Source organism: Candoia aspera, chromosome 3, assembly GCF_035149785.1.
Source record: "Candoia aspera isolate rCanAsp1 chromosome 3, rCanAsp1.hap2, whole genome shotgun sequence".
In the NCBI taxonomy this organism is placed as follows: Eukaryota; Metazoa; Chordata; class Lepidosauria; order Squamata; family Boidae; genus Candoia; species Candoia aspera.
In genome coordinates, this window is record NC_086155.1 from 63,370,827 (window position 1) to 63,395,948 (window position 25,122).

Sequence of the window (25,122 nt, forward strand, 5' to 3'; positions counted from 1 at the left end):
CTAGGAGTTCATTTAACATGTTGGGGTTGAGGAGGAGGGTCAAAGTAGGATGAGTTATGTTTTGGGGGGAGGGTTCTTTGGTTTGTAAAACTAAATCAAACCTATTTTAGGGCTTACAATATTGTGCCACCAATTTTTTTCAGAGAGCAATATGAGTTGTAACAGGAGCAAGAGGCTCTGAAAATTCATAACATCCATTTCCTAAATTAAAGCTCATTTAAAATACCTTTTACAGCAAGTCAATAAAATAAATCAAAGAACAGACCAAAACCTATAAACCTTACTTCTCAGCAGACTGTTGGATAAGTGGTGAGATCAGATGGAAACGGATATAAGCTGGAAAAAAAGGCATAATGAGCACAGAGGCAAACAACGGAGAATTTTTATGAAGACCATATTTCTCTTCCAGACCCCTGATAAAAAGAACAGCTTGACCTCAATGTTGATCAAAACCACTGGCCCTTCTAAAGAGGAGTCTTTTCAGCCCTAAAGTCTATACAGTCATTCTCACAGTCATATTATTCATCATAGAAAACTGCTGCACATAAATCAGACCATTTAACACTCTGGCTTCCATAATGAGAGTGCTCTCTGGTCACTGGATCTTGTCGAATGAAAGACTCTCCAGGAACTAGCAGCTGGAGCAAATATAGAGGCAGGGAGCTATGATAGAGCTGTATTAAAAATCCTGGAGTGAGCATTTAGAAAGATCCCAGAGTGTTCTGTCTTTTGTTTTAATATTGAGGAGGGAAACAGTTTTACAACCAATAGGAAGATTGAGACAGCACTTCTACAACTAGCAAACAGCAGGACATGTATATTGGTGGTTCGGCAATTCAGCTCAAATACTGAGCTTGTCATTCTAGTGCCAACATCAAGGGCAAGGTTACCAGAGTCTAAGAAGTATCTCAAATGAAAAGACAATGTTGAAATGACATATAGTTCAAGGGTTATCTTCATTTTAAAAACTGAAAACAGCTAAGGTGTAACAGAAATGGAATAGAAACCACTGGTGCTTTATGTATCAGTGTATTGCTTAAGATAAAATTTTCTTCAGGTCGTGCTTGATTACAGGTGGTTTCATGGATGAAACTTAAAGGCCAAAAAATTGAGGATTTAAAAAAAAATACTAAACCAAATTTATGTTAGGAAATTTATTTTTAACATTATTTTTAAATGTCCTTTCATATGTTTAAATTCTAAAACCTACTCAGTGCCAAGCTGATAGTAAAACTCAATAGGGGCAACAGACATGCAAAATGAAACATTTATATGGATTTAATGCCAGAAATTGCACACATGTATACCTGGAGTAAAACAAAAGTTGCCACATGAGAAGCCCAAAGGAATAGCACTGCCTAAACTATAGGTGGAGGTTCATTAGGAGTTTTATCCAAAGATACACATAAAATGGTTACCTTTAGGGATTTTGAATTTATCATCCTTCTTGTACCACAAACAACCTTGCTGGGTGGTCATTATACTGACCGGATATTCTGTCTGTGGACAATCAGGAACCTTCAGAGCAAAATCAGTTGCTAAAATGGTGAAAAATAGGGTGATTACTTCATATCCACAAATGAGTACTATCTGTCGAAAATGAAATGTTTAAACCTACTTGCAATTAAGCAAGCAAGTTGCTTGAACATTTTTGTAACACCTGACATTTCAGATTCTATGCAATTCCCCCTAATTCTTAGGGGTCCAACGTGACAGAAATCCTACAGAATAAATCTGTTCTGTTCACTTACAGTCATCTTTCTTTTAAAATGGCAAAAAAAATTAATTGTGTGTGTGTGTGTATACACGCAATAATTACATTTCTAAATAGTAGGAATTTATGTTTCACTCACCAATGTATCTATTTTCTTCTGGCAGGTGTAAGTCAGGATTTAATTTGAAGTCGCTGGCCCATATATCACTCCAGTGTTGATCAACATCTGTAAATATTAATATGACAAATAGCTTGGTAAAACCACACCTGATAAAAGATTATAAACCTAGTTGTAGTGATATGCATAGATAAGGTACACAGTTCTGATTCTTCTCTCATAACGTATATCAAATTGTCACAGATAATGCACTGGTTGAGTTCACATATTACACCAAACCAGCATTTTTAGGCCACATGCTGCTGAGCAAGTCATTTGATTATGTGCCATCAAGTCAGCGTCCGCTTTTAGCAACCACATAGATTTTCTTCAGGATGAGTAAGTCATAGTGATTTACCAATCAAACTATGCCACAATGGGTGGGTTTACACCTCACACCAAGCTATCAACAACCTCATTATGACTCAGTATGAAATAGGAATTAGGCAAATGTTTTCTGTTTGCCCATCATGCTAAACCATGGTTTAACTATAATCTTCAATGTGAAAATCACTTGTAGATGAAGAAAATAATTAAGGCTTGTTGGCTAATTTCCCGTTCTCTCTTTTTACCTGCCTTTAGCCTTGTATTGCTATGATTTAAAGGCAACAGCAAGACAAAGAAACTAGGGGAAAAAGCCAGAAATCCATAAACAGAAGAACTTTGACTGCGTTACAGTTTGTGTAAAATCAAACCCAGTCAAAGATTTTTTATATCCTGAACTTTAGTTCCTTAATTTAGGCAGATTGAACACTGTTGTACCTTCAACACTGTATTGTGTCCCAAACCACTTCTCCTTTAGATGACACTGGCCTTCATGGGAGGCAGATAATAAAATAAGATTGGCTCGACTGGGAGTTAGTTGGTTAAGTGCTTCAGCAATTATCTGTAAAGAAAAAGGATTCAAATGAAGCTTCCCTCTACTACACAAAATTCCAGATCTTTATTCCACTCCTTCACTTCGAAAAAGAATGGTAAAACAAGATCCTGGAGTAATTACATTTACCTTCTAAAACAGGAACTCATGGTAAAAGTATTTTCCTATCCTCCAAGGTCAGAGTCATTTTACATATTAATCAAGAGCTTAAACTTTTCTGCTTACCTCTGGCTTATATTCAAAGAGAAGCTGGTCTCCTGTCAAAATATCCTCCTTTGGAAAGAGCTGCATATTTTCACAAAGACTTTCTACATATTCAACTGGATCAGTCTGAAAAACAAATCATTTTGCTTCATGATATGATCTCTTTGAATATTTTTTTCCATTTAAGCTAACTTTAGAGATGAATATGGAATTGATAAATTTCCCCACAGTCTGGGCACTGACTTTCACAGTTGCTTTGAATCAAGAATCAAATTTAATTACCACAGAGAGGAACCCCAAATTCTTAAGACATATCAACAAAAAGTAATTCAAATCACTGTCATTCTGATCACAGCTATATTATTTCTATCTCTACCTGGCAGAACTGCCACTTGTTTCAGTTTCTTGGCTTCTGCCTGCTTACATTATTCAAGCATAGAGCCAGTTTGGTCTAGCGGTTAAGGCAACAGGAAGCAGGAGACCGTGAGTTCTAGTCCCGCCTTAGGCACGAAAGCCAGCCTTGGGCCAGTCACTCTCCCTCAGCCCAACCCACCTCACAGGGTTGTTGTTGTGGGGAAAATAGGAGGAGGAAGGAGTATTTGGTATGTTCGCCACCTTGAGTTATTTATAAAAATAATAAAGGCAGGATAGAAAGCAAAAATAAAAATAAAATAAAAACAAATATGACTGCATTGTGCTTGGCTATAGAACATGTTTGATTTCAGCTCATCTCAGACAGTCAAAAGCACTAATTGGGAAGAGTCTAAGATTCAGCCAAATGAAAAATGCTATTTAAACTGAAAAATACATTGCACATAGAGATACTGTAGCTTTGTAATTTAAATCAACCTGCACTAGAATGTTCTTTCACAGGAGTTAGTTACAGGATTCTTAGATCCAAGTAAAACATGGCATATGGGTAATGTACAAACTGATCAACTCAGAGCAGTAGTCCCAAAAGCCTCCCTCTTTCCCAATGTTGCTTGACAGCAATGAATACAAATCCAACCACAAAAGTAGACTAGAAACCTTTCAAAGTACACAAAGGAAAATAAAATGAGAAATTTCTGATTACATGAATCAACTGGCAGAGATAAAAAAGAGCCCAATAACAGGAAGAAAAAGAAAAAAAACAAGACACCAAGCTATATTTTGAAGTGTGACAAATTTATCAGTGACAGTATATGAATTCTCATTGTCCTTATTTTCTCAAAAGTATAATTCTTTTTCCAAAAAGTATGGATCCTTGCTTAATTAAAACTGCATCATCCATATGTGATAGAGTATCAACAGAAGCAGGAAAACCCAAAGTTTGTGGAAGCATAAACATATATACCCCCCACAAAATCTAAGAGATGACAACAAACAGCTGAATGAAACAGGATGTGCTCAGTGGCCACAGAATATTAAGTGTTAGTTTGAGTTGAAAAGCAAAAAAGAACTTTAACCAATTTAAAAAGATGTAATGACACAGGAGACAATACCACAACAAAATCATCAGAAGAGGTATGTTAACATTTTGCATGACAAAAACTTGATCATCTCAATACCTGTTCTTGGTAATGGAATTCATTAGCCTCAATCATCTGGATCTCTTCCCATATTCTGTGGATGATAACAGTGTATCTTCAATACATCAGCCATTTTTGTCAAGAATACAATCTATTTCCAGAAATACGATTTCAGAGTAAAAGCATAAATGAGCTTTCAAATACTTGACTATCATGCCAAAAAGGGGAACTTCTATCATTTATCATTTAGGGCAGAACATGTCTGACTCCGTTCTGGCCATACCAGGGGTCAAAGTATGCCTCATTCCCTGTTTAAAAGGTCTCAGCTGTTTAAAAGGTCTCAGGGGTCAGAATGTGACTGCCTTCCCACTATTTAGATAATCATCTGTCTAAAGTAATTTTTTGTTAATATTTTTATTCTCTGTTTCTTCATGCTTCATCAGGAACCATCTCAACTATGATGTAAGAAAAAGTGATTTACAAATAGTGTTTCTAAGTAATAACTGTATTCAGTCATTCTTTCTAATCTACTGCCTTACAGGTTTTTTAATTATACTCATCTTCAACCAATACAGCCAATGAGCAAGTTGGGGAACAGTAGATTGGACAAGGCTGCTATATGTGTAGTGCCTCTGAAGAGCAAATATTTTCACTCCTCTGAACTTCCAGTTTCTCCATATAGTTTTAACAGCTATGTACTATGCCTGCTTAAGTACAGGAAACAGAGAAAAAAGAAGAGGGGAAAAACATCAATAGCATCACCTGTTGTTTACTAAAATCAAACTGAGAGCTTTAGTTACCTTTGATCAGGTCCTGCTTGCTGCAACATCTTCAAATACTGGAATACAACATGAGCAACCTGAAGTGGGAAAGTTCAAAATTTTCAGGTCTAGGGCAGCTGCAAAAAGCTAAAAGGATAAGCACTCTAAACTGCAATTCAAATTTACCTCATAGAAATGCTTGTAACCTTCATCAGTCAGAGTCACGCAAATACTGAAGACAGAGTAGGTTGAGTTTTGCTCAAACCCTGTCTCGCCATTTCCTCCATACAATGCAAGTGCCCAGAATCTGAAAGAAACGTTTACCATACTCTTACAAAAATTAAGAACCACGCAGTATTAAAATTTTAATGTGTGTTTCCAACATACGACTGATGATTTGCAATAGAAAAACTGGTTATCTGTGCTACGGGATGAAAATGTAAAATATTATAGCAAATGAACTTCACATGGAGGCAATGACCTTGGCTCAGCCTTGAAAACTGTAATATATGTAAGGAAGTTATGTTGCTTATGCTCTGGGTGGGTGGGTATTTGTTGAGTTAGCTGGTATCTCTGATTTAGTCAGCTGTGTTTGCCTATTTTGAGTGTATACAGTACCTATTTGGCTTGGTTTAAGCAAATGGGAGTATAATTTGGGCTGGACTGGGTGTATTGTGCTTGGTTTGAAGGTTGCTTTTCTGCATGTGCTTTCTGAATCATTGCCAGTTTTTTTTTCCTTATTTGAACAGGCAAATATATTATTTACAATTAGGGACTCAACTCCCGGTGTTAATTTTGATTTCACTTTCTTGGGCACACTGTGTTCTTTTAGTATCGCTAGCTTGCCTTTTGCAAAATGGTTGGTTTTGTTACTGACAGCTATTTTGTGAATGAAAAAGTCCCCCCACCCCTACCATGGAGCTTTTCACATGACCATTCACAACACGCAAGATTCTGAATGTTCCAGACTCCCAAAATACTCGAGGATCCTTATCTGGGTGTTGTCATTCAGGCTTACACCAGTTTTACTGTCTGCAATTCTCCTTTGCTTGTTTGACATGTAAAGACAAGCCTAGGTGAAGCCTTGAAGGGTGGGTGGAGAGGCCTTCCTCCTTTGCTGTAGTTCCACATGCAGCATCCGATGTCTTGGCACCACATCAGAACCATCACTCTGGATCAATTTGGTTGTTTTGCTGCTTTCCAGTGGTCTTTTGTAAATATTTGGTGGAGCTACTTCAACACCTTTTTGCTGGAGGAGTCAAGGTAGAATGCCTCATGTTTTTTCCCCATGCTGATGTGCTGCCTTGAAAGGCATCAAGCCAGTGACTGGAATCCAGATGTTCCGTGAAATGAAGTGGCACCATTTCACATGTCCCTACTAGAGACTTCTCTAGACAGTTTCCAAGCAATCCTCTTCTTTGAATTCAGCATACTTAATAACCGTCTTTAACTTGGTCACTGAGCAAACTGGTGGGATCCTCAACAGTGTACACTACAGAAATAACATAACACTGTACACAGCTTTTCAATGTAGCAAATCGGATTCCTTGTTTTCACCATTTATCATGGCAAATACCAGCAATTTTCATTAGGATACATACTTTTTTCTAAGAAATGAAAGGACGCTGCCTTTGCCTTCATGTCCAACAAGCCAAGAAATATAGTGAAGTGGCTTCACTCTACAAAGGGAAAGAACGTTAAACGTAACTTGAAAATTCCAGTTTCCAGTCATTATAAAAAAATAAGCAGACAAAACAGGCAAACCCAAAATGGAATTGGGGGAATAATACTTTACAAAAGCCTCCTTCCTCAGTTGGCATGAGTAGAAGAGCATACTCATAACAGGTCGTTTAAACATAGATAATGCAATTATCAAAATTAAATTATCATCTTGCATATTCTATACCAGACTTTTCACCTAATTCGATTTCACTGTATACCCATGGAGAGAGCGGGGAAGGGAACAAGAATTTAAATTCACCTGTAATGCTGTTCTTGGGGAGGAAGAGCCCAAGTGATGTTTAAAGAGTGAGTTTTTCTGACTGGAACCACTAAAAATAAAGAAACATTCATTATGAATAAATAAAGTCAGGATAATTCCAGATTTCCTCAACATTTTCATATGCAAAACAACCAGCATGCATTTTAAACCGGGGAATTGTAAAAACAATGTGGATTCACAGGAGACAGCACTGCAGGAGTTACCCATCTTCATCACTCACCTCTGTAAAGTTTGGGAAAATCTGGAGTGTCAAAAGGATCTGTTAGATGGCCAAATGTTGGTCTGGGTAAATCACTTGAAAAGAAAGAAAATACGTATTTACACTCATACACATGCATCTTCCTAATCCAACAAGGACCATCACAAATCAAATCACTCTACGGGATCCTGCCCTACATATTTTTCAACACCTACTGTTAAGAGATTATTTGATTCCAGGTGTCAAATCCTTAGTCATAACAAGTTATCAATGCTGCCATTTCTTCAGCAGAAAATATCTGGAAGTATGGCAATACACACACAGCCTATAGTTCCGAGCAAGGATTCAGGGTCCCGTTCCAATTTATAAAAACAGCATGCAATTTCTCTAGGCCTGCCCATTCTGTCATATCTTAACCTCACAGTTGCACTCATAATTTAGCATGTACACGTGGAAAAGACAAGAGGGTCTTATTGTACAAACAGGTAACAAACCAAGCTCACTACACAGAGCAACATTTATTGTAATAACAGGAAATTTAGGCATGCTTGGCCAAGATGCCCACCCAATCTTACCAATTTCTTTTGAATAAAAACTTTGTCTTTACAATACAAAGGCAATTAACATATGAACAGGATTTGCCTATACATTATGTAAGTGTCCTCTCCAATCCATTTGAGTTATATGCGGAAATTGGAAAACCCAGACTAAATCAGATTAACCTTTTTTCTCCTTACTATTAATTTTAAACCGTTGCAGAGGAAAAAGAATGTAAACCAGCAGCAGACATGTGCAGAGGAAAGGATGAGAAACTGAAGAGCAGGAATGAGTAAATCAAATCTCTGGTATCATATAAGTTGCAGAATGGTGCACACAATTTAATATCCTACTTATTATACACAATAGGAAAAACTATCTTACTTATTTGGGATCTCTGAGAAGATTTCAGTCACCCATTTTTCCAGAGTATCCAAGATTTCTATTGAGGAAGAAAAAAAAGCAGTGGCACACAACTCAGGGAAAACAAGAAGCATATCATCAGGTAGCAAAATTTGAGTAATAAATAAATACTGTAAATAAAATGACAAGGAAGGCAAGAACCTGTTGTTCAAGCAGCCAATGGAGAGATGCCAATATTATAAAGCCCCCAGGCTGAATTCCCTTGGAATTTCCTGTGAAGCTGATCCAGGTAACTAGAGCAACATATACAGGTTTTTCAAAACTACCTCCTCATGTAGGGATACCAGATCTAACCTGTAATTATCCAATCAGTCACTAGATAGTAGCAAAGAGAATATTCTAGGTCTCTTTATTGCAATCTACTGGTCATCCAGGTTGTTGCAGCCCAGAACTGGTAGCCTCATCCTCATAGAGTTACAAAGCTAAAGACTAGTCCTTATGGCAAAATTTGAGGAAAGAGAGGTAGCTTTCTTTACTGAAAGAAAGGTATCACTACCTTAGATATAATAAACAAATTACTAGGGAAACACATGTTATGTTTATCCATCAGCAGTTTCAATTTTATAAACTAGAAAGGATTAAAAAAAATTATTAGGCTTCAGTAAAATACTGTAGGTATTTATAAACAAATTACCAAGAATTGTTACTAAGTTAATTTCCAGTATTAGGAAGCATGTTTTAGATTACTCAAAAACAGGGTTTAAGTTATGCAATTAACGAACCCCTACCAACAATCCCCCAAGTTATTTTCACTTAACACTTGAAATTTTTATTAAAAAAATGTACTTATGTGTAATCTAAAAGGAACACCTATTTCATCAATATTAATTAAAAATCACTATAGCAAAATGAAAGATAGGCCAAGTAATTACCTAGAGTCATCCAATTTATACTTAGTAGCACAATTCTTTCCATGTCTACAGGTAATCCTCATTTAATGACCACTTGTTCAGCAACAGTTCAAAGTTATGACGGCACTGAACAAGTGGTACTTATGACCAGTCCTCAAAGTTCTGGCCTCCTAGCACCCCTGAGGTCAAGTGATTGTGATCTGGGTGCTTGGCAACCAGCTTGTATTTACAACAGTTGCAGCGTCCTGTGGTCACACGACTGCCTTTTGTGACCTTCCTTGCCAGCTTCCAACAAGCAAAATCAATGGGGAAGCTGGTAGGGGAGGTTGCAAGTCACTCTAGTAAGTCATTTGCACCCACACCCATCCAGCTGTGCTCATGTCGCACCAGCCACCCACACACACTGCAGCCCTGCCACACTCTGTGCTTAATTGCCTGCCAGCCTGCTTGCAAGCCACCTGGGACTTGCTTAATGACCTGTGATCCTCGCTTAACCACAGTAACGGGGAGTGCTTAGATTGCTGTTGCTAAGCAATGTGGTCATGTGATATCGCGCTTTACAACAGCATTGCTTAGCAATGGAAATTCCAGTTCTAATTAACATTGTTAACCAAGAACTGCCTGTATTTTGAATTATATCATACTGAACTTAAATGGGGCTTATTCCCAGGACAGTGTGTTGCCATCTATAAAATGCAGTGTATCATAATTGGCATCTGTAATCTCAAATGAACAACCCTTACCTTTTGACTGCACAACTAAAGTCATACAATGCGCTGAGTAATATCGCTGCCAGAAGTCCCTCAACCTGGTATAGGTATCAATCCCATTTTCTTTGGGCTCATGTTTCAGTGTGTCTGCATTACCTGCAAATGAAGTTCAAAATGTAAAACTGCTTACAGTTAAGAAAATTCTGCTTGAAACTTTTATACTGATCAAAAGACCTAACTCTTATCCTCTGTAGACACACATGGATGTTATCACCCTGGATTTAAACTCATAATAATAGTCCTGCCGGATCATGCCAAGGCCCATATTAGTTCAGTGTTTCGTTTCTCAGTGTGGCCAACCTGATACTTCTGTGGGGCTCACAAATATGAGACAGAGACATATTTCACTGTAACAAGTATCTGGAGGCATGGTGTCCTCCAGTAATATTGAGCCCCAGCACTGGCTGGGGAATTCTGGGAGCTGAAGTCCACACATCTTAAAGCCGCCAAGGTTGAGAAACACTATGCTAAACTAATTCAATTTTTTGTATTTCAGTTTTGTACTCCTTACATTGATTTCTTTGTGGACTACAACTTGATAAAGACAAATAGCCCTCAATAGACTTGCCCACTGTGAATTTATTTAATCACATTTTCAAGCCATCCAAATTAGTGGCTGTTACCATGTCTTGTAATGATTCTACAGATTAATTTTCACTGTCAAAATGAAAATGACAATGTATTTGCCAAGTTGTCACTAAAAGCAAAGCTGTCATAGCAAAAAGTACTGAGTAAGGACTCTGCTTTCACAGAATTACTTAAATTTTATCTAGTCTGTGAGCCTCATTTACCAGGGGACACCTTCCTGTACCATCTGCCAGAAAGAAATGAAAAATAACAGGAAGAGTTCTCTCTTCTCTTTCCTCCAGCGTATTTTACTTTCCTCCCTTCTGCATCTGTACCCCTTCTTGATGCCTTCCTATATCCCTATCCCATTGGCTGAAACAAATTATGCAGACTGCAAATATATATAAGCATTTATGACGGAGCATTCTAAGAGGATCAATAGGGGAGAAGACAAGGAAGCCTCACTATTATCCACATACGAGCTGTAAGGGGATCTGCACAGGAACGGCATGTAACAAACATACTGCATTATTACCTCACAGTATCACACTACATTGACCATGCTGTTGTGCGTGCTATATCACCTATATACTAAACCGGTGTTTCTCAACCTTGGCGGCTTTAAGATGTGTGGACTTCAACTCCCAGAACTCCCCAGCCAGCACTGGCTGGGGAATTCTGGGAGTTGAAGTCCACACATCTTAAAGCCGCCAAGGTTGAGAAACAATATACTAAACTAATTCAATTTTTTGTATTTCATTTTTGTACTCCTTACACTGATTTCTTTGTGGACTACACCTTGATAAAGAAGTGCTAATGAACCTCCAGATTTAGCTGATTAATCTTTTGCATACCAAGACACTTCCCTTGCCAACACGCCTTGTTGTTTGTCTTCAATAATGCAATTGCTTTCAAGAAGGCTATAAAGTACAACTTATCCTCGCTCCCAGCTGAGTGGGCTCTAGCAACCAACATACATCTGTTATGTGATGTACTTTCCCATCAGCTTCTCCACCCCTTTTCCAGAGATCCCTGTTTAATTCTGTAAAATAATTTACTAGTTACCACTGAAGGATACTTAGGAGTCAGTTTGGAGTTGGGCAGTGCCAGAATCGAATCGAATCGAATCGAATCGAACCAAACCAAACCAAACCAAACCAATCCAATCCAATCCAATCCAATCCAATCCAATCCAATCCAATCCAATCAAAATGCTCAATTCCACTATAAGTAAACTGGTATATTTGCTTTTCCCTTCCAAAATGCAGTAGCATGAATTTAATTCATTTGTTTTATAAACTGAGCATTGTAAGATTGGCTATGCTAAACCATTCCTGGCTACACTGATCAAGATATAATTAGGAACAGAACTCAAAATATCATTTTATGATTATTGGTTTTACCTAATTCCTGTATTACTGAACTTTTCAGAAATATATATATTAAATCTGGTTGGCTTCAGCCTATGTGAATAGCACATATCTTCCTCTCTTTCTGCTTGTCTATGTTGCCCATGCACCCCAAATCTGCTCTAAAGGATCCTCTGACCTCTCCAGATTTCCAAACTTAATTGGAAGCAAATGGAAAAGGGTGACTCCATTTCAGTGATGGATGCTTCTGGATACAACAGCAAAAGGCTCTCAGATCTGAAATCAACCTGATACTGACAATCACACCAGGTATACTTACCCCAGAAAAACTTCTTCATAGGATGGTCAGATCTGGCTAGACTTCCAAATAACATCTCTCTTCTGTTTGCATCAGAGGGCCTTGCAAGCTGATATTCTGTTTTTTCAAAAAACAGTTTCAGATTCAAGGCAATCCTGGCTTACAACAGCAGCCTTGGCTGTAAGAATATGACCAAGCCATGTACACAAAAGCATTCATTTGCTTTTAATAAGAAGGACTAATGCTGTATTTTTTTAATAAGTCTACTTATTCACAAGGCTCATAAGTTTATTTTTCTTTCTAGAAAAGAAATAAAAACAATAAGACCGTGATCCAAGAAGACATATGTTGATCCAGACTAGCTGATGACAGTATGATTAAGTCTGACAAGCTAGCCATTTTGATTGGAGTTCTGTGCACACATCCCTGTAGAATTTATCAAAGTTGCCCTACATGCCTAATATGAAATAGGTTTATATGCACAGCACTTTTCTGAATGTGAAAGACCCAATCAAGAAGGTGTAGTTATATATGTATTATAAAATTTATATCCTAAATGTCCAGATGAACTCAAGGCAATACACACAGAATCTCTCATTTCCTCACAACTAGCCTTCAGAAAGATTGGATTAAGGGATAGTAACAGGCTCAGGGTCACGGTCATGCTCAGGATCACCAGAATGGGGGTTCTAACTGCAATCTCCCTGGTCCCAGCTCAATTATATAATCACTATACCCCAATGGTTTGGAGTTCTGAAATGCAGCACAGGAACTGCATATGAAAGCCATATTTTTGCTAGGGATTATGCTAGTCCTGGGGTTATGACAGCAACAGGACTGCCAGGATTGGTGTTGCTAAGTGATGCATTCATGTGATGTTGCACTTTACGACCTCATCCTTTAGCAATGGAAATTCCAGTCCCAATTGCCTTCATAACCTGAGGACTACCTGCAGTTCAGTTAATAAGAGCACCCTTGCATGGATGGAGGGATGCTACTAATATTTGCAGGCCAAGCAAAGTAGGTTTTTAAAAACTGAATATGAAATTAAAAGATAATTCAGAATTCTTACCACTATCCACAGCTTCAACTTCCCGATCAATTGCATCCCGGATCATTAAAGGGTGGATGAAAAACTGTGCCCACCTGAAGCAGATAATTATTGTAAACATAAATGTTGAGCCTGACATAAAATTAATTTCTAAATACAGAAACACAGCAATTAATGATATTTTCCATGTCCTAGTTTAAGAGCCATAATAAGAAAAAAAATTTAAATGGTCATATACACTGTTTTGACATGGTTAGTTTTTTTCCCCCTACATTCTATGTAAACCTTGAGAAATCTTCATTTTTTGTGCTTCAGTATGAATTGTCCCAACAGTATAACCATCCTGGCTTTCCTCTAACAAAAGTCCAAGGCATAGGAATTCCTGTTTAAATTTCACATTTTAATGTTTAGAATTCATTATCTTCCCTGTAAAATTAAACTCAATGTTGAACAACCCAGAAGATTCCACTCTTTAGGACAACTATCTTCCTAACTCAGAGGTGGGCAAATCATGGCCTCAAAAACCTTTTTGGAGGTCTTCAGAGATCCCTCCCAACCTAACTGCTGAAAATTGGTGGCACAGATCTTACCATTTTGGAATTAAATACAGACAAAGGATGTAATGCAACCCTTAAATAGGCTTGGCATAATAATAAAAAGCTCCCCCTCCCAAAGCACTGTTTCTAGTTAATATGCAAAAACAATTTTGTATCACTGCCCTGACATTTACAGCTCAAGTTGCCCATCCCTGCTCTACAGAACTATTTATTCATTTTAAAAAGTGAGTAAATAGTTCCGTCTTGCTACACTTAGACAATTTTTGTAAGCTTCTGGAGCAATAACTTTTACATTTATTTACAAAGTCATATATTTTCAAAAGATCTAATCACTAAAATACTTTAAAACTACTATTTTCAGTAGTTTACTTAAAAGCTGGAAACCCATTAAATGCTTTAACAGCTGAAATGTAGGGCAGTATCACTCCCACCATTTCACAGCTGAGTTACCTATCAAGAGCTTCCTTGAAATATTTTCTTTGTACATCAAATTGGAAGATGGTTCGTTCACAGTCTGTTGATGCATTGTCACTCCCACCATGTTTCTTCAGAAAGGCATCAAATCCATTCTCATCTGGATATTTTGAACTACCCATAAAAACCACTAGGACAAAATCAAAAATAGGAAGGAAATTATTAATCCTAATGGCAGAAGCATGTAAATACAACAGACGTTAGTAATCTTTTCTCTCCTTCTCTCTCTTGCACTCATACACGCAGAGGCCAGTTCACTCATTGCCAATCATAATCTGTTCTGTTTGGTTTTAACTAAGCTATTGTGAAGCCAACCACCATAATTCGTAAAACATGGATTATGATTTACCATGTTGCTTGAAACCAACCATGATTTATTTTTTTAAAAATCACACTTTAATACAAGGTGTGAATCCAGCCATTGTGTACAGTACTTCCTTTTGCTGGCCTAAGATGAGAGTAAGTTACTTGGAGGAATGAGGACAAGCTCTTCTTTACAGGATCCATGTCAATTTTGGCTGGAAAAAGCCAGTCAAGAGGAGAGCATGAATATTCTTTGAAGCAGGGTTGTACTCCAATGCTTCTAAAACAAGCATCTGCAGAATAAATCACCATGGGATTTTGCCATCCTAGATAATTATCAGCCATAATAGCCAGCCAGCCAGCCCGCCTTCCTTTCTAGTAATCTCCTAAATCAAGAAATGGCAGCTGAACACGTTTTCTATAAAACTGGTTGTCTGAATTGTTTTCTATCTGGGCTCATGATGTCAGAAAGACAGGGGGGTGCAGCAGTTACTAGGAGCAGAGAAATCCAGGTTGTAGTCTACCCTCATCCACAGAAGCTCCCTAGGTGACTCTAGCCCAGCCTGCTTCAGAGGGTTGTTGCTGCAGCAAAAATCTGGAGGAGGGAGCGCCATGCAGTGAGCTTTGAGCTCCTAGACTGCTGCTATATTTTTGGAAGCTCTGTGGTGTATAACATCATCAACAGAAACTCAACTTCAGGAAACTTAAGATATTGTTTTCCCTGAGACTATCAACATACTGACTATGAAATGCCTTACCCTAGTTAGGTAAATTTGAGAGAGACAATAACCATATTTGGTCTCTTAATGATTTTTTATATAAAAGTGATTCAGTTCTCTGAAACCATAGCACAATAATTAATGCATTGCTTTGAACTATTTTTTTTGGTCTACTGTCCCAAGGACCTTTTAGGGCAAAAAACAAATTACAACTATTTTAGTAAGAAAACATCATTAAAATTTTGTTTCATGTTTTGAAACAATTACAATATGAAAATGAAGAAATTCTATCTATGTGGTCATCAGGACTTGAAAATGACTTGATGGAACGTACAGGGTAGTCCTCAGGTTACGATGGCAATTGGGACTGGGATTGCCGTTGCTAAGTGATGCAGTCGTAAAGTATGATATCATGTGACTGCATCACTTAGCAACGACAATCCCAGAAATCCCCATTGCCATCATAACCCCAGGACCACACAGGTCATTAAGAGAGAAGAGGTGGGAGTCTCAGGCAAGGAGTGCAGGGGGTGCCAGAGGTGGGTGCTGGGGAGAGCTGGTGGGGGTGCTGTGGGCAGGCATGAGCTATGGAGCGTGGGCAGGCGGGGGAGTGTTACAGAGTACAAGATCCCTGGAATCTCATACTCCATAGCAGGGCTTCTTGGGAGAAAAACTGGCGGGAGCAACTTATGGGACTTCCCCATTAACTTTGCTTATGGGAAGTCATTAGGAAAGGTCACAAATGGTGATCACATGACCATGGCTCACTGTGACATCATAATCACGAGCTGGGCACCCAAATGCCCAAATCGCAATCATGTGACTGCAGGGACACTGCAATGGCCATAACTTCACGGAACGGTCGGAAGTCCCCCTCATTCAGCACCATCGTAATTTTGAAGTTGTTGAACGAGTGGTCATTAAGTCGAGGACTACTTATAATCAATCAATCATGCAGTGGATCCTTTCTTGTCCTCTGCATTCACATAGACATCAACACAACTTTTCTACAGGCTTTCCCTGTATTACCTAAAAATAACCTACAGAAAAACAAAACAATAACAATCTCTACTCAGAAGGATTAAACATACTGAAACAAAAATTAAGGCTAGTCATTAATTGTACTGTAGTTGATGAAATGGAATTCTGAGACCAGCCACTGCATAACGGCTTGTTTAAAATGAACTTATTGAAAATGATTTTAATGGCTATTTCATAGATAATTTAGATCAAGATTCTAAAAACAGTTGAAGATGACATTTAAAGCAAAACATACTATGTTCCAGAAAATGTGCCAGTCCAGGCAGCTCATTAGGGTCAGAGAAACTGCCAACACCAATACAAAGTGCAGCTGCAGACTGAAGAAAGAAGAGAAACACAGAAATATTTACAAAAACACCACTGGCTACTATATAAAACTAACATTCCTCCATAAACAAGATTCTTTAAGGATTTTTTTTCCCCTTTCAGTTCTGTACAACATAAAGAAGCCTATGCTGGTCTTTAGCTGCACATGCATAGAGCTATGTCAAAATGGGGGTTTATAATTCTACAAGCAAGATCTGTCCCCAGTATCTCCAGGTAGCTGACTTCTTGTACAGGCCATTGATAAATTTATCACAAAGATCAGAAAAGGGGCCACAAAGGTCCTGAATAAACTAGACTTTCTAGTAAGGCAGAAGAATTACTGTTACATCTGCCTAACAGATTCTTAATCACAGACAAAGCTTGCATGACTGTCCAAATTCCTTACCTTAGTTCATTTTTATCTATGACGAGGTAAATCTGAGGGGAAAAATACCTGAGTGCCTAAAATGCTGAAGGCTACTTATAAATCTGGACGTAGAACATACTGAAGTAATGCTCTCTCAGCAGAGGTGAAAAAGTTCTAAGTTAGGAAGTGGGACATCACTGTTTTGATTCATTCTCTTGCCTTTTGTTATTAATATACAGGTAGGTCTCAATTAGAGTGGTTAATGAATCCCATGAAATGGTTGCATTATTTGAATTTGCACTATTCAAAGTAGTATCTCCACAGAAAATATGGTAATTGGTTCCAGCTCGATGGAAATAGGCAATGAAAATTTTTAAAGATAAATTTGTATATATATTAATGAAATATTACAGTAAAGAATAAAATGAATACACTTACAATTTAAATTTATGATTAACAAAATCAGAGTAGTTATAGAAAGCAAAATAAAAACAAAAAAAATTCTACCGTAGATTCAGGCATTCCAACATCTTGTCCTATTTTAATGTTGCTATGACCACATTCATGTTGTTCAATTACATCAAATTTTTGCTCTAATGTAATAACAGGCCTGTTCTTTTTTAAACTTATACTATTTTCCTGATGGAATCTTCCTTTTCTCCATTTTGCAAACACAGAGATTAGCAGCATCTAAAACCCCAACCACAACTGCACATGGGCTAGCCTCAATTGCACACACACTAGCCTCGCATTCACTGAATGTTGGGTTGCATTAAATGCAACCTAGTACCAATTTACAAGTTGCACTAAACTGAGTATTGCATTATTCAAACTTTCACTAACTGTGACCTACCACACCAAACAGTATATGGCTGTAATCATTCTTCAATCCAAATTGAATACATTAATTAATTATACACACCTGCTTTTCTGTACAATTTCTTTTCCGAGTTTCATCTTTATCTATTAGCTCTTCTAATTCACTATCAGGATCTAAATCTTCATCATAATCACCACATTCATCATCATAGCCTTCTTGGTCATCTTCTATTTCTGCCCCAGAGTCATCATCTTCATCAGTTTCTTCTTCAGAGTCACCCTCATCTTCCCCTTCTGAAGACACCACACAAGGGCTACCATCTGGGTTATGCAAGTCCGAAATCAGCAAGACACATAATCCATTTTTTAGTCTGATGTATCTAGAAAGTTAAACAGACATTCAACTAGATATCCTTTTCACTGTCTTTAAATGAAAACGAAATATGGTATTCCTGGTATGGCATGTCTTCTCGGGGTCTCTTTAATGAACCATTAAAACAAGATCTTTTAATATATTCATTTGCTTTTAAAGACATTTTAAGGTATAATGAGTTGCTTCCAGAATGGGCAATGTGGCTCATCCCACCCACCATTAGCATACACTCCTCCATAGAACAGTTCCTTACCTTTGCTTTGGATTGTGTGGTACTCCATTTATTATTTGCTTGAGGCAAGAATGAAAAATACATACTTACCTAAAAATAAGCTCCAATTCTGACAGTGAGTTCTACTTTCATGTCAACATACATACATTCAGGGATCATTTGTATTTCCACACTTTCTTGAAAAACCTCATAGCACAGTATACTATGTCATTTTCTTCACAGATTAAAGGTACAGAACTCATTATTAAGTTACCTAAATATAAAGCAGAGTGTTGAATGCCTGAGCACAGCTCTGAACCTGAGTCTCTGTGACCAAATGCAAATCCATGGTTGGTAAAGTGATCCTGGGTGGTAATAATTCAAGAATCCACCTATTGGATTGGATCAGACCAACATTAATCATATCCAGTATCTTGTTTCACACACAGAGGCTGATCAGATACCCAGAGACTACTCACAAGCAAGACATGAAGATAAGAAGTCCCATGGCTCATCTGCAACTTGCATTGAGAGAGAGATTGCCTCTGAACAAAGGGCCTACTACTACAACAAACAACTAAAAGACTAACCCTGAATGTTTTGTTTGTCACTCTCCCTTCCTTTTCAAGTATTTAAGCTGTTGTGGTGGCCATACACACTTCTTTTAGAGCAATGAAATGGCGAAGGTGGCTTTCAGGAGAAATCAGCGTCTCCCGGTTGGGAACCTTCTAGATCTCTCCAAACATATCAGACTACCATCGCTACCTCAAGCCATATTGGCTGTGAGTGACAGAAGTTATAGTTCAGTGCTTCTGGAGGATCATCCGGTTAGGAAAAGCTGCTGGCTTTTAAAACGAGTAGGCAAATTCACAACTCCGACCCCCCCGCCCCCCGTCTTCGGCGGCCTGCTCCGGCATCTCAAAGTACCTGTACTGTTTGGGATCGCTGGGGGACTTGACAATCTCGGGATCACCCACGTTGGGGCTAGGCTCGCAGGTGGCGGCGAGGCCTCCGCCCTCCGCATCAGGTTCTTCCTGGACGGCGCCGGCATTAGCCCCACGGCTGCCCTCCAAGTCCTCAGGCTGCTCAGGGCCACAGGCAGACGAGGCCTTGGCCCTACCCGGCATGGCTGTCACGGTAACTGCGGAGGAACGACACACGATGGGCCTGAAGGCGAAGATCTTTCGGGCCCCGGCTAGATGGTCACTCAGGCCGGCACCACCACGACTGCTGAAGGGTTGCCCAACTCGCAGCTGACCTGCTCCTGAGCTCGCCCGCGAAACAGCGACAACCACCTTCCGCATTCGCCGCGGGCCAAACCCCGGCCCGGCCGCTCCTGCCTGCGAGATCACAGGCCAGCGCTAAAGACAGAATCCCCACTATTATCCAATCAGAGCCCAGGTTCTTGTTCACGTGGTCCCTACCAACAAATCCTGAGGTTCCTCGGCAAATCGCCTCTCTGATAGATTCATAGCGGCGGAGGAGGTGGGAGTAGAGCTAACCATTGCAGTTTTCTTTACGCTTCGGCCGAGGTGGACCGAATGTTGCTTCCTGGGCAAATGTGTGACGTCCGTTCTTACGAGGGGTTCGGTCAAGACATGCGAGTTCGGTGGTTGAATTGTTTGTAAGGGAAAATGGTTTTGGTTTTTCTGGAACAGGGATGAACAACTTGGGTATATTTTGATATTTTCGGACAGCAACTCTCGGCCTTCCGCACCCATGGCCCCATTGGTTGGGGCTGATGGGAATTAGAGTCCATCCACATTTGGGAGCCTGTAGATCCCCAACTCTCTAGGAAAGGAAATCTGTTTCCAGTTCTTATACTGGATATGATAGAAGTAGCCTACTTGCAGGGAGGCAAAAGTGGCATGTTAGCAGATGTAGAGATGGGGTAGAGATGGAAGGAGGCATGTTTGTCTCAGCCTGGGATAGCCAACAAATTCTCTGATCCCACCCGCTACTGAGCACCTGATATAGCCTCCCATATAAAGGGGACATGGCAGAAAAAGAAGTGCGGGGTGGTGGTGGTGGTGGTGGAGAAAGGCCCTGGGTTAAATTTTCATATAGCAAGATTGGTGTACATAAATGTAATTTGTAACTGAACAATACACAATTAATTGCAGTATTCAGATGCAGTTCTCTGAGGATCCTGTCTCCTCAGAGATACCCCCCAGAGTATCTGACTCATTCTTAAAACCTACCTATATTAAGACTTGTTTATTATTTTTATAAATAACTCAAGGTGGCGAACATACCTAATACTCCTTCCTCCTCCTATTTTCCCCACAACAGCAACCCTGTGAGGTGAGTTGGGCTGAGAGAGAGTGACTGGCCCAAGGTCACCCAGCTGGCTGTCATGCCTAAGGCAGGACAAGAACTCTCAGTCTCCTGGTTTCTAGTGCAGCACCTTAACCAAAAAAATATTTAAGTAAACCTAAGGCATCTGCAATCATCTTGAGTTAAAGCCATCCTATTGTAAAATGTAAGCATGGATTTAAACACCTGTTGTGTAACTTTCTCCATCTATTTAAATTAGTTGTTTTGCACAGGACAATATTCTTGGTACTTGGTGAGTTTAGACCCAGCTGTAATCTAATCTAGAATCTTCCAGTATATGAAATGTTGGAGATGTTAACACATCAGCATGCCTCATTAGCATACAGATGAGTTGATCCCATGATGCAATTCTCTGTGTGTGAGGAAGCTATTTGTTGCCACGCCCACTACTTCTCCCTCTCTTCCTCCTCTTTCCACCAACTGAGGAGGCAGCATGCATGCTACTCTCTCTCCTTCCATTATGGCCATATGCTTGGGCCTTGAAGAGGGATTTTTCCCATTTTCTCCACGCAGCTCTTAGCAGCTATGAGGGCTATGAGTTCATTAAGTTTAGGGAGCAGAAGAAACAAAGCATCTTCATTTTTCACCAAAGATGGAAGTAACTGAACCAAGAATAAAATCAGTAAAACTCTTTTTACTTTTAAACCTACTTTGTCTAAGCGTGTGAGTCTTTATGCTTGGGAGGGCTTTGTGTGTAAGATCAATAACCTGTATTTCTCTAACGTGTTCATTAAAGCTATTTAAGATAATATTCTTTTCTGTGAGCAGCTTCTCCACTGTGTTAAGCTCTGCTCCATTCAGTGGTCCTAAATGTCCACTAATGGCTTCATGAAGGTGATAAATCAGTTTTTCCCCCCAGTTTAGCCTATGCTCACTTTTATGTCTACTGTACTCAGAACTGAATGTAATGAGGTTTGCTCCTGAGTAGTGTAGCTAAGTGGCAGTACCTTCATGACCTTAGCAGATCTCTGGTTATTACTTAGTTGAGAGACCACCAGGAATTACTAATTCTGTAAGTTAAACCAGGAAGTAAAATGTATCCCAAAAGTGAGTGATGAGCCTTTTCCTGCTGTTGCCAAGAAAACTGCATGGAAATGCCCATAATGTCATCAGAAGTTGGGCCTGACTCAAGAATTTACTTCTGGGATACTGTTAATAGAATTACTGCCTTAATTTCATGGAAATTTATTTTAACTGACCTTGTTGTGTTATAATACCTTCATGCTGATGTATAATGTATTTCATTTTATTTTTATTGTGTTTTTAACCTGGAAACTGAGGAGACTGGTGGGTGGGGAGATAAAAGGTAAACTAGAAATTTATTCTAGTTAAATAAAATTTTAGTGCTTTCCCTACCTTGTTACAGTCTACAACTAGAGTAGTTCTCATATCAGAAACTCAAACTGTGTCAATTTTTGCATTTTTCAGCATCATTGTTTTTGGATCAACGGAGGGCAGTACTTATGTAAAATCAAGTTCTTTACCTTCAGGGTTTGAGGTTGATCTAGCAACTTTCTCTTTCATAAGCGGTACTTGAAAAATAAGCTCTCCCTTGATGTTAGCATTGTAGCCTTCCGGAGAACTCTACTTTTGGAGAATTCAACATGATTTGCACCCTTACATATTATATACATTGTGATATCATTAATATTGCCTGAATTTCCTTCTTGACTCTGTGTACTAGCTTTAGAAAGAGATTTTACCCTGGTGCATAGTCGTACATTTGAAAGAATCTCCTGTATTTGGAGAGGTTATTTGTGCCCATCAGCAATGTAAATTAGATAACCTGTAGTTACCAAATAACATTTTATTTTGTCAGAAACTTATCAAGAACAATAAGTACACTACAAGCACTATAAGACAGTACCTTCTAAACATCAAATCTTACATACAAGAAAATAAAACTTTTATTATAATTGATACCACAATGAGAAAAATTCACTCAGTCTACTGATTTTTTTTACTCACTCTCCATAGAATGGCTGAAATGAAATGAACGCTGTGTATGTTTATGCAGATTTTATGGAACTGTACAATCTTACTTAGGTTTCCAGAGTAAGCCTCGTTAAGCCCAGTTGGATTTATTCTGATAATAGTGAATACAGCAGTGCAACCTTATTTATAGCACAACCCCTTACATATCTCTTAATAAATAATTACCACTGAGTTCAGTGAGACTTACTACCAAATAACCAGATGTATTTGGGGGCTGAATGTTGGGATAAGGGTAGAAAGACTGCCTAATAATAATAATTATATATATAAATAAATAAATGGAGCTATGCAATGTCTTAAAATTGTCTCTGCATGTGCTAACAGTTCTGTTACCTGCTTCTGCTGTTAAATCCCTTTTAACATGCAGTCAATGTGCATCTTCATTATGGCAAGATGCTATTTCTTGATTGATGGTATAAATTGCTTACATTAAAATAATAATTAAACATACTTCAGTCTTAACAGTGGCTTCAGTCTTAACAGTGGCAAACAATGCAGAATTGTGTTTGAATTCATGTTGTCTGGCTCAATTATTAATAAAATTATTAGGAATGTCAAGCATAATTCAGAATGGGATAACACCAGAAAATATTAAACCTTAAGATACATTCTCAGTGGAACGCTAGCACTTACAACCACTTTTTATTTTATTCATAGCGTAGAACAGTGTTTTTCAACCTTGGCAACTTTTAAGATGTGTGCACTTCAACTCCCAGAATTCCCCAGCCACCCATGCTGGCTGGGAATTCTGGGAGTTGAAGTCCATACATCTTAAAATTGCCATGGTTGAGAAACACTGGTGTAGAATATATTACAGGCTTTTTGTGGACATTGAACAAATATACCTACTTCCACCAGCACAGACACATCCCTTTTTAAAGACAGTAAGTGATGATAAAACATTCCTGCATCAGAGAAAATTTTCCTACTGATTTTTGAGGCACTAACAGGAGCACTTCTGCTGCAGTGGGGGTGGCTGATATGTGAGACGCACATTCTTCCCCGCAGTAGCCTTCGAAGCTTCTGACTCCATGCTCTCTGACATCTTCTCACAAATGATGTCTACAAGACGCTCAAAGACCTGTCTCACGTTGATATTCTCCTTGGCACTAGCTTCAAAGTAATCAAAACCTAGTTTTCATTTTGGAAAAAAGTAGACAAATCAGTTATCAGGTTATCTCAAGACTGCTTTTCAGTACAACTTTGGAGTTAGATTTCTGTTCAGTTCATAAGCAGCTGGTTTCTTGTGAGAACAACACCTCAAGTTCAGAGCAGGTAAGAAGGTTTGTCATTGTCTCACAGTCTGCAGAAGAAAGTTTCTGAAATCATTTGACCTGTGAATGGTCCAACTGGGGGTATGCATTCCAGATTCTGCCCACTTGGGTTCTGCAAAGATTTCCCCAAGAGGCCCAGTGGCCCACCAAGGTATTTCAATGTACAACATAAGAATGCATACTTAAGATCCTTGCACTAGTAAAGTGTAACTAATAAGTGGTTCTGAGCGTGCAGTCTTGCTAATAACGTAAGAAACACCTTTCTAAATCACATCAAGATGAACTTAGTCCATATTTTTTTAGGAAGCTGAGTAACTAACAAGTATTTATCTTCTGCATACTTCTGGGAAATGCATAAGGCCTTCACAGGCTTTAAGAAAACTGCAGAAGATGTAGAAGCCTTTATGCAGCTAAGGTAAAGGTAAAGGTTTCCCTTGACGTAAAGTCCAGTCGTGTCCGACTCTAGGGGGCGGTGCTCATCTCCGTTTCAAAGCCTTGGAGCCGGCGTTGTCCATAGGACACTTCCGGGTCATGTGGCCATCATACATATTCCTGATTCTATTAGATTAGTGCATTTCCTCTCATAAAGGAGCCATTGGTGGATGCATCGTGATGCAGTTTTAATCACTGAAAGGCATTTGATTTGTGAGGCCTATGGATCTGGGGTCTTTTTCTCACAGACCACAATTGCTTCTTTGTCAGATACACCTTTCCACCTGGAACCTCTTGTGGTTATTCCCCACTTTGCCTTCCTATAGATGGCCATAAGTACCAATGATTTATGTGAGAGGTATAGTAACATATATAGTAGCAGCTATGGTAATGGGACCAAAGCAAAATACTTAGTTTCTTTCCTGAGAAAGGGATTGCTAACAGTAAGTATAGATCCATGACTTAAGTGCAGGCTCTTCAGTTCCCCGCTACATAGTAAACAATGGCAATTGCTTGTTTTTGTTGAAAACCTACTGATCTGTACTTCGTGATGTTTGAAATGTGACTTGAGAGCTATCTTTACACATTGTGTAAAGTTAAACTATAACATTTAATTGTGTAA

The 25,122-nt window shown here is 38.8% G+C and overlaps 2 protein-coding genes across 3 annotated transcripts in view; both read right to left on the bottom strand.

Moving 5' to 3' along the window:
• The window catches only part of NRDC (nardilysin convertase), a 30,579-nt gene extending 10,756 nt beyond the window's left edge, over window positions 1-19,823 (bottom strand). The window contains exons 1-19 of the mRNA XM_063297926.1: window positions 19,390-19,823; window positions 17,982-18,258; window positions 16,622-16,703; window positions 14,300-14,453; window positions 13,314-13,387; window positions 12,263-12,358; window positions 9,980-10,102; window positions 8,347-8,404; window positions 7,447-7,520; window positions 7,206-7,275; window positions 6,826-6,903; window positions 5,411-5,531; window positions 5,264-5,322; window positions 4,503-4,557; window positions 2,974-3,078; window positions 2,634-2,757; window positions 1,854-1,940; window positions 1,419-1,538; window positions 285-336 (exon numbers count right to left, since the gene is read on the bottom strand). Coding sequence (XP_063153996.1) covers window positions 285-336; window positions 1,419-1,538; window positions 1,854-1,940; window positions 2,634-2,757; window positions 2,974-3,078; window positions 4,503-4,557; window positions 5,264-5,322; window positions 5,411-5,531; window positions 6,826-6,903; window positions 7,206-7,275; window positions 7,447-7,520; window positions 8,347-8,404; window positions 9,980-10,102; window positions 12,263-12,358; window positions 13,314-13,387; window positions 14,300-14,453; window positions 16,622-16,703; window positions 17,982-18,258; window positions 19,390-19,766 — 2,186 coding nt within the window. The 5' untranslated portion in view covers window positions 19,767-19,823. The remainder of the gene's footprint in view (window positions 1-284; window positions 337-1,418; window positions 1,539-1,853; window positions 1,941-2,633; window positions 2,758-2,973; window positions 3,079-4,502; window positions 4,558-5,263; window positions 5,323-5,410; window positions 5,532-6,825; window positions 6,904-7,205; window positions 7,276-7,446; window positions 7,521-8,346; window positions 8,405-9,979; window positions 10,103-12,262; window positions 12,359-13,313; window positions 13,388-14,299; window positions 14,454-16,621; window positions 16,704-17,981; window positions 18,259-19,389) is intronic.
• A 2,767-nt stretch (window positions 19,824-22,590) lies between these two features.
• Window positions 22,591-25,122, bottom strand: part of RAB3B (RAB3B, member RAS oncogene family) — a 58,751-nt gene continuing 56,219 nt past the window's right edge. The window contains exon 5 of one of the 2 annotated variants that reach the window (XM_063297937.1): window positions 22,591-23,925. In XM_063297937.1, coding sequence (XP_063154007.1) covers window positions 23,738-23,925 — 188 coding nt within the window. In that variant the 3' untranslated portion in view covers window positions 22,591-23,737. The remainder of the gene's footprint in view (window positions 23,926-25,122) is intronic. The other variant, XM_063297938.1, reaches the window with a different exon arrangement.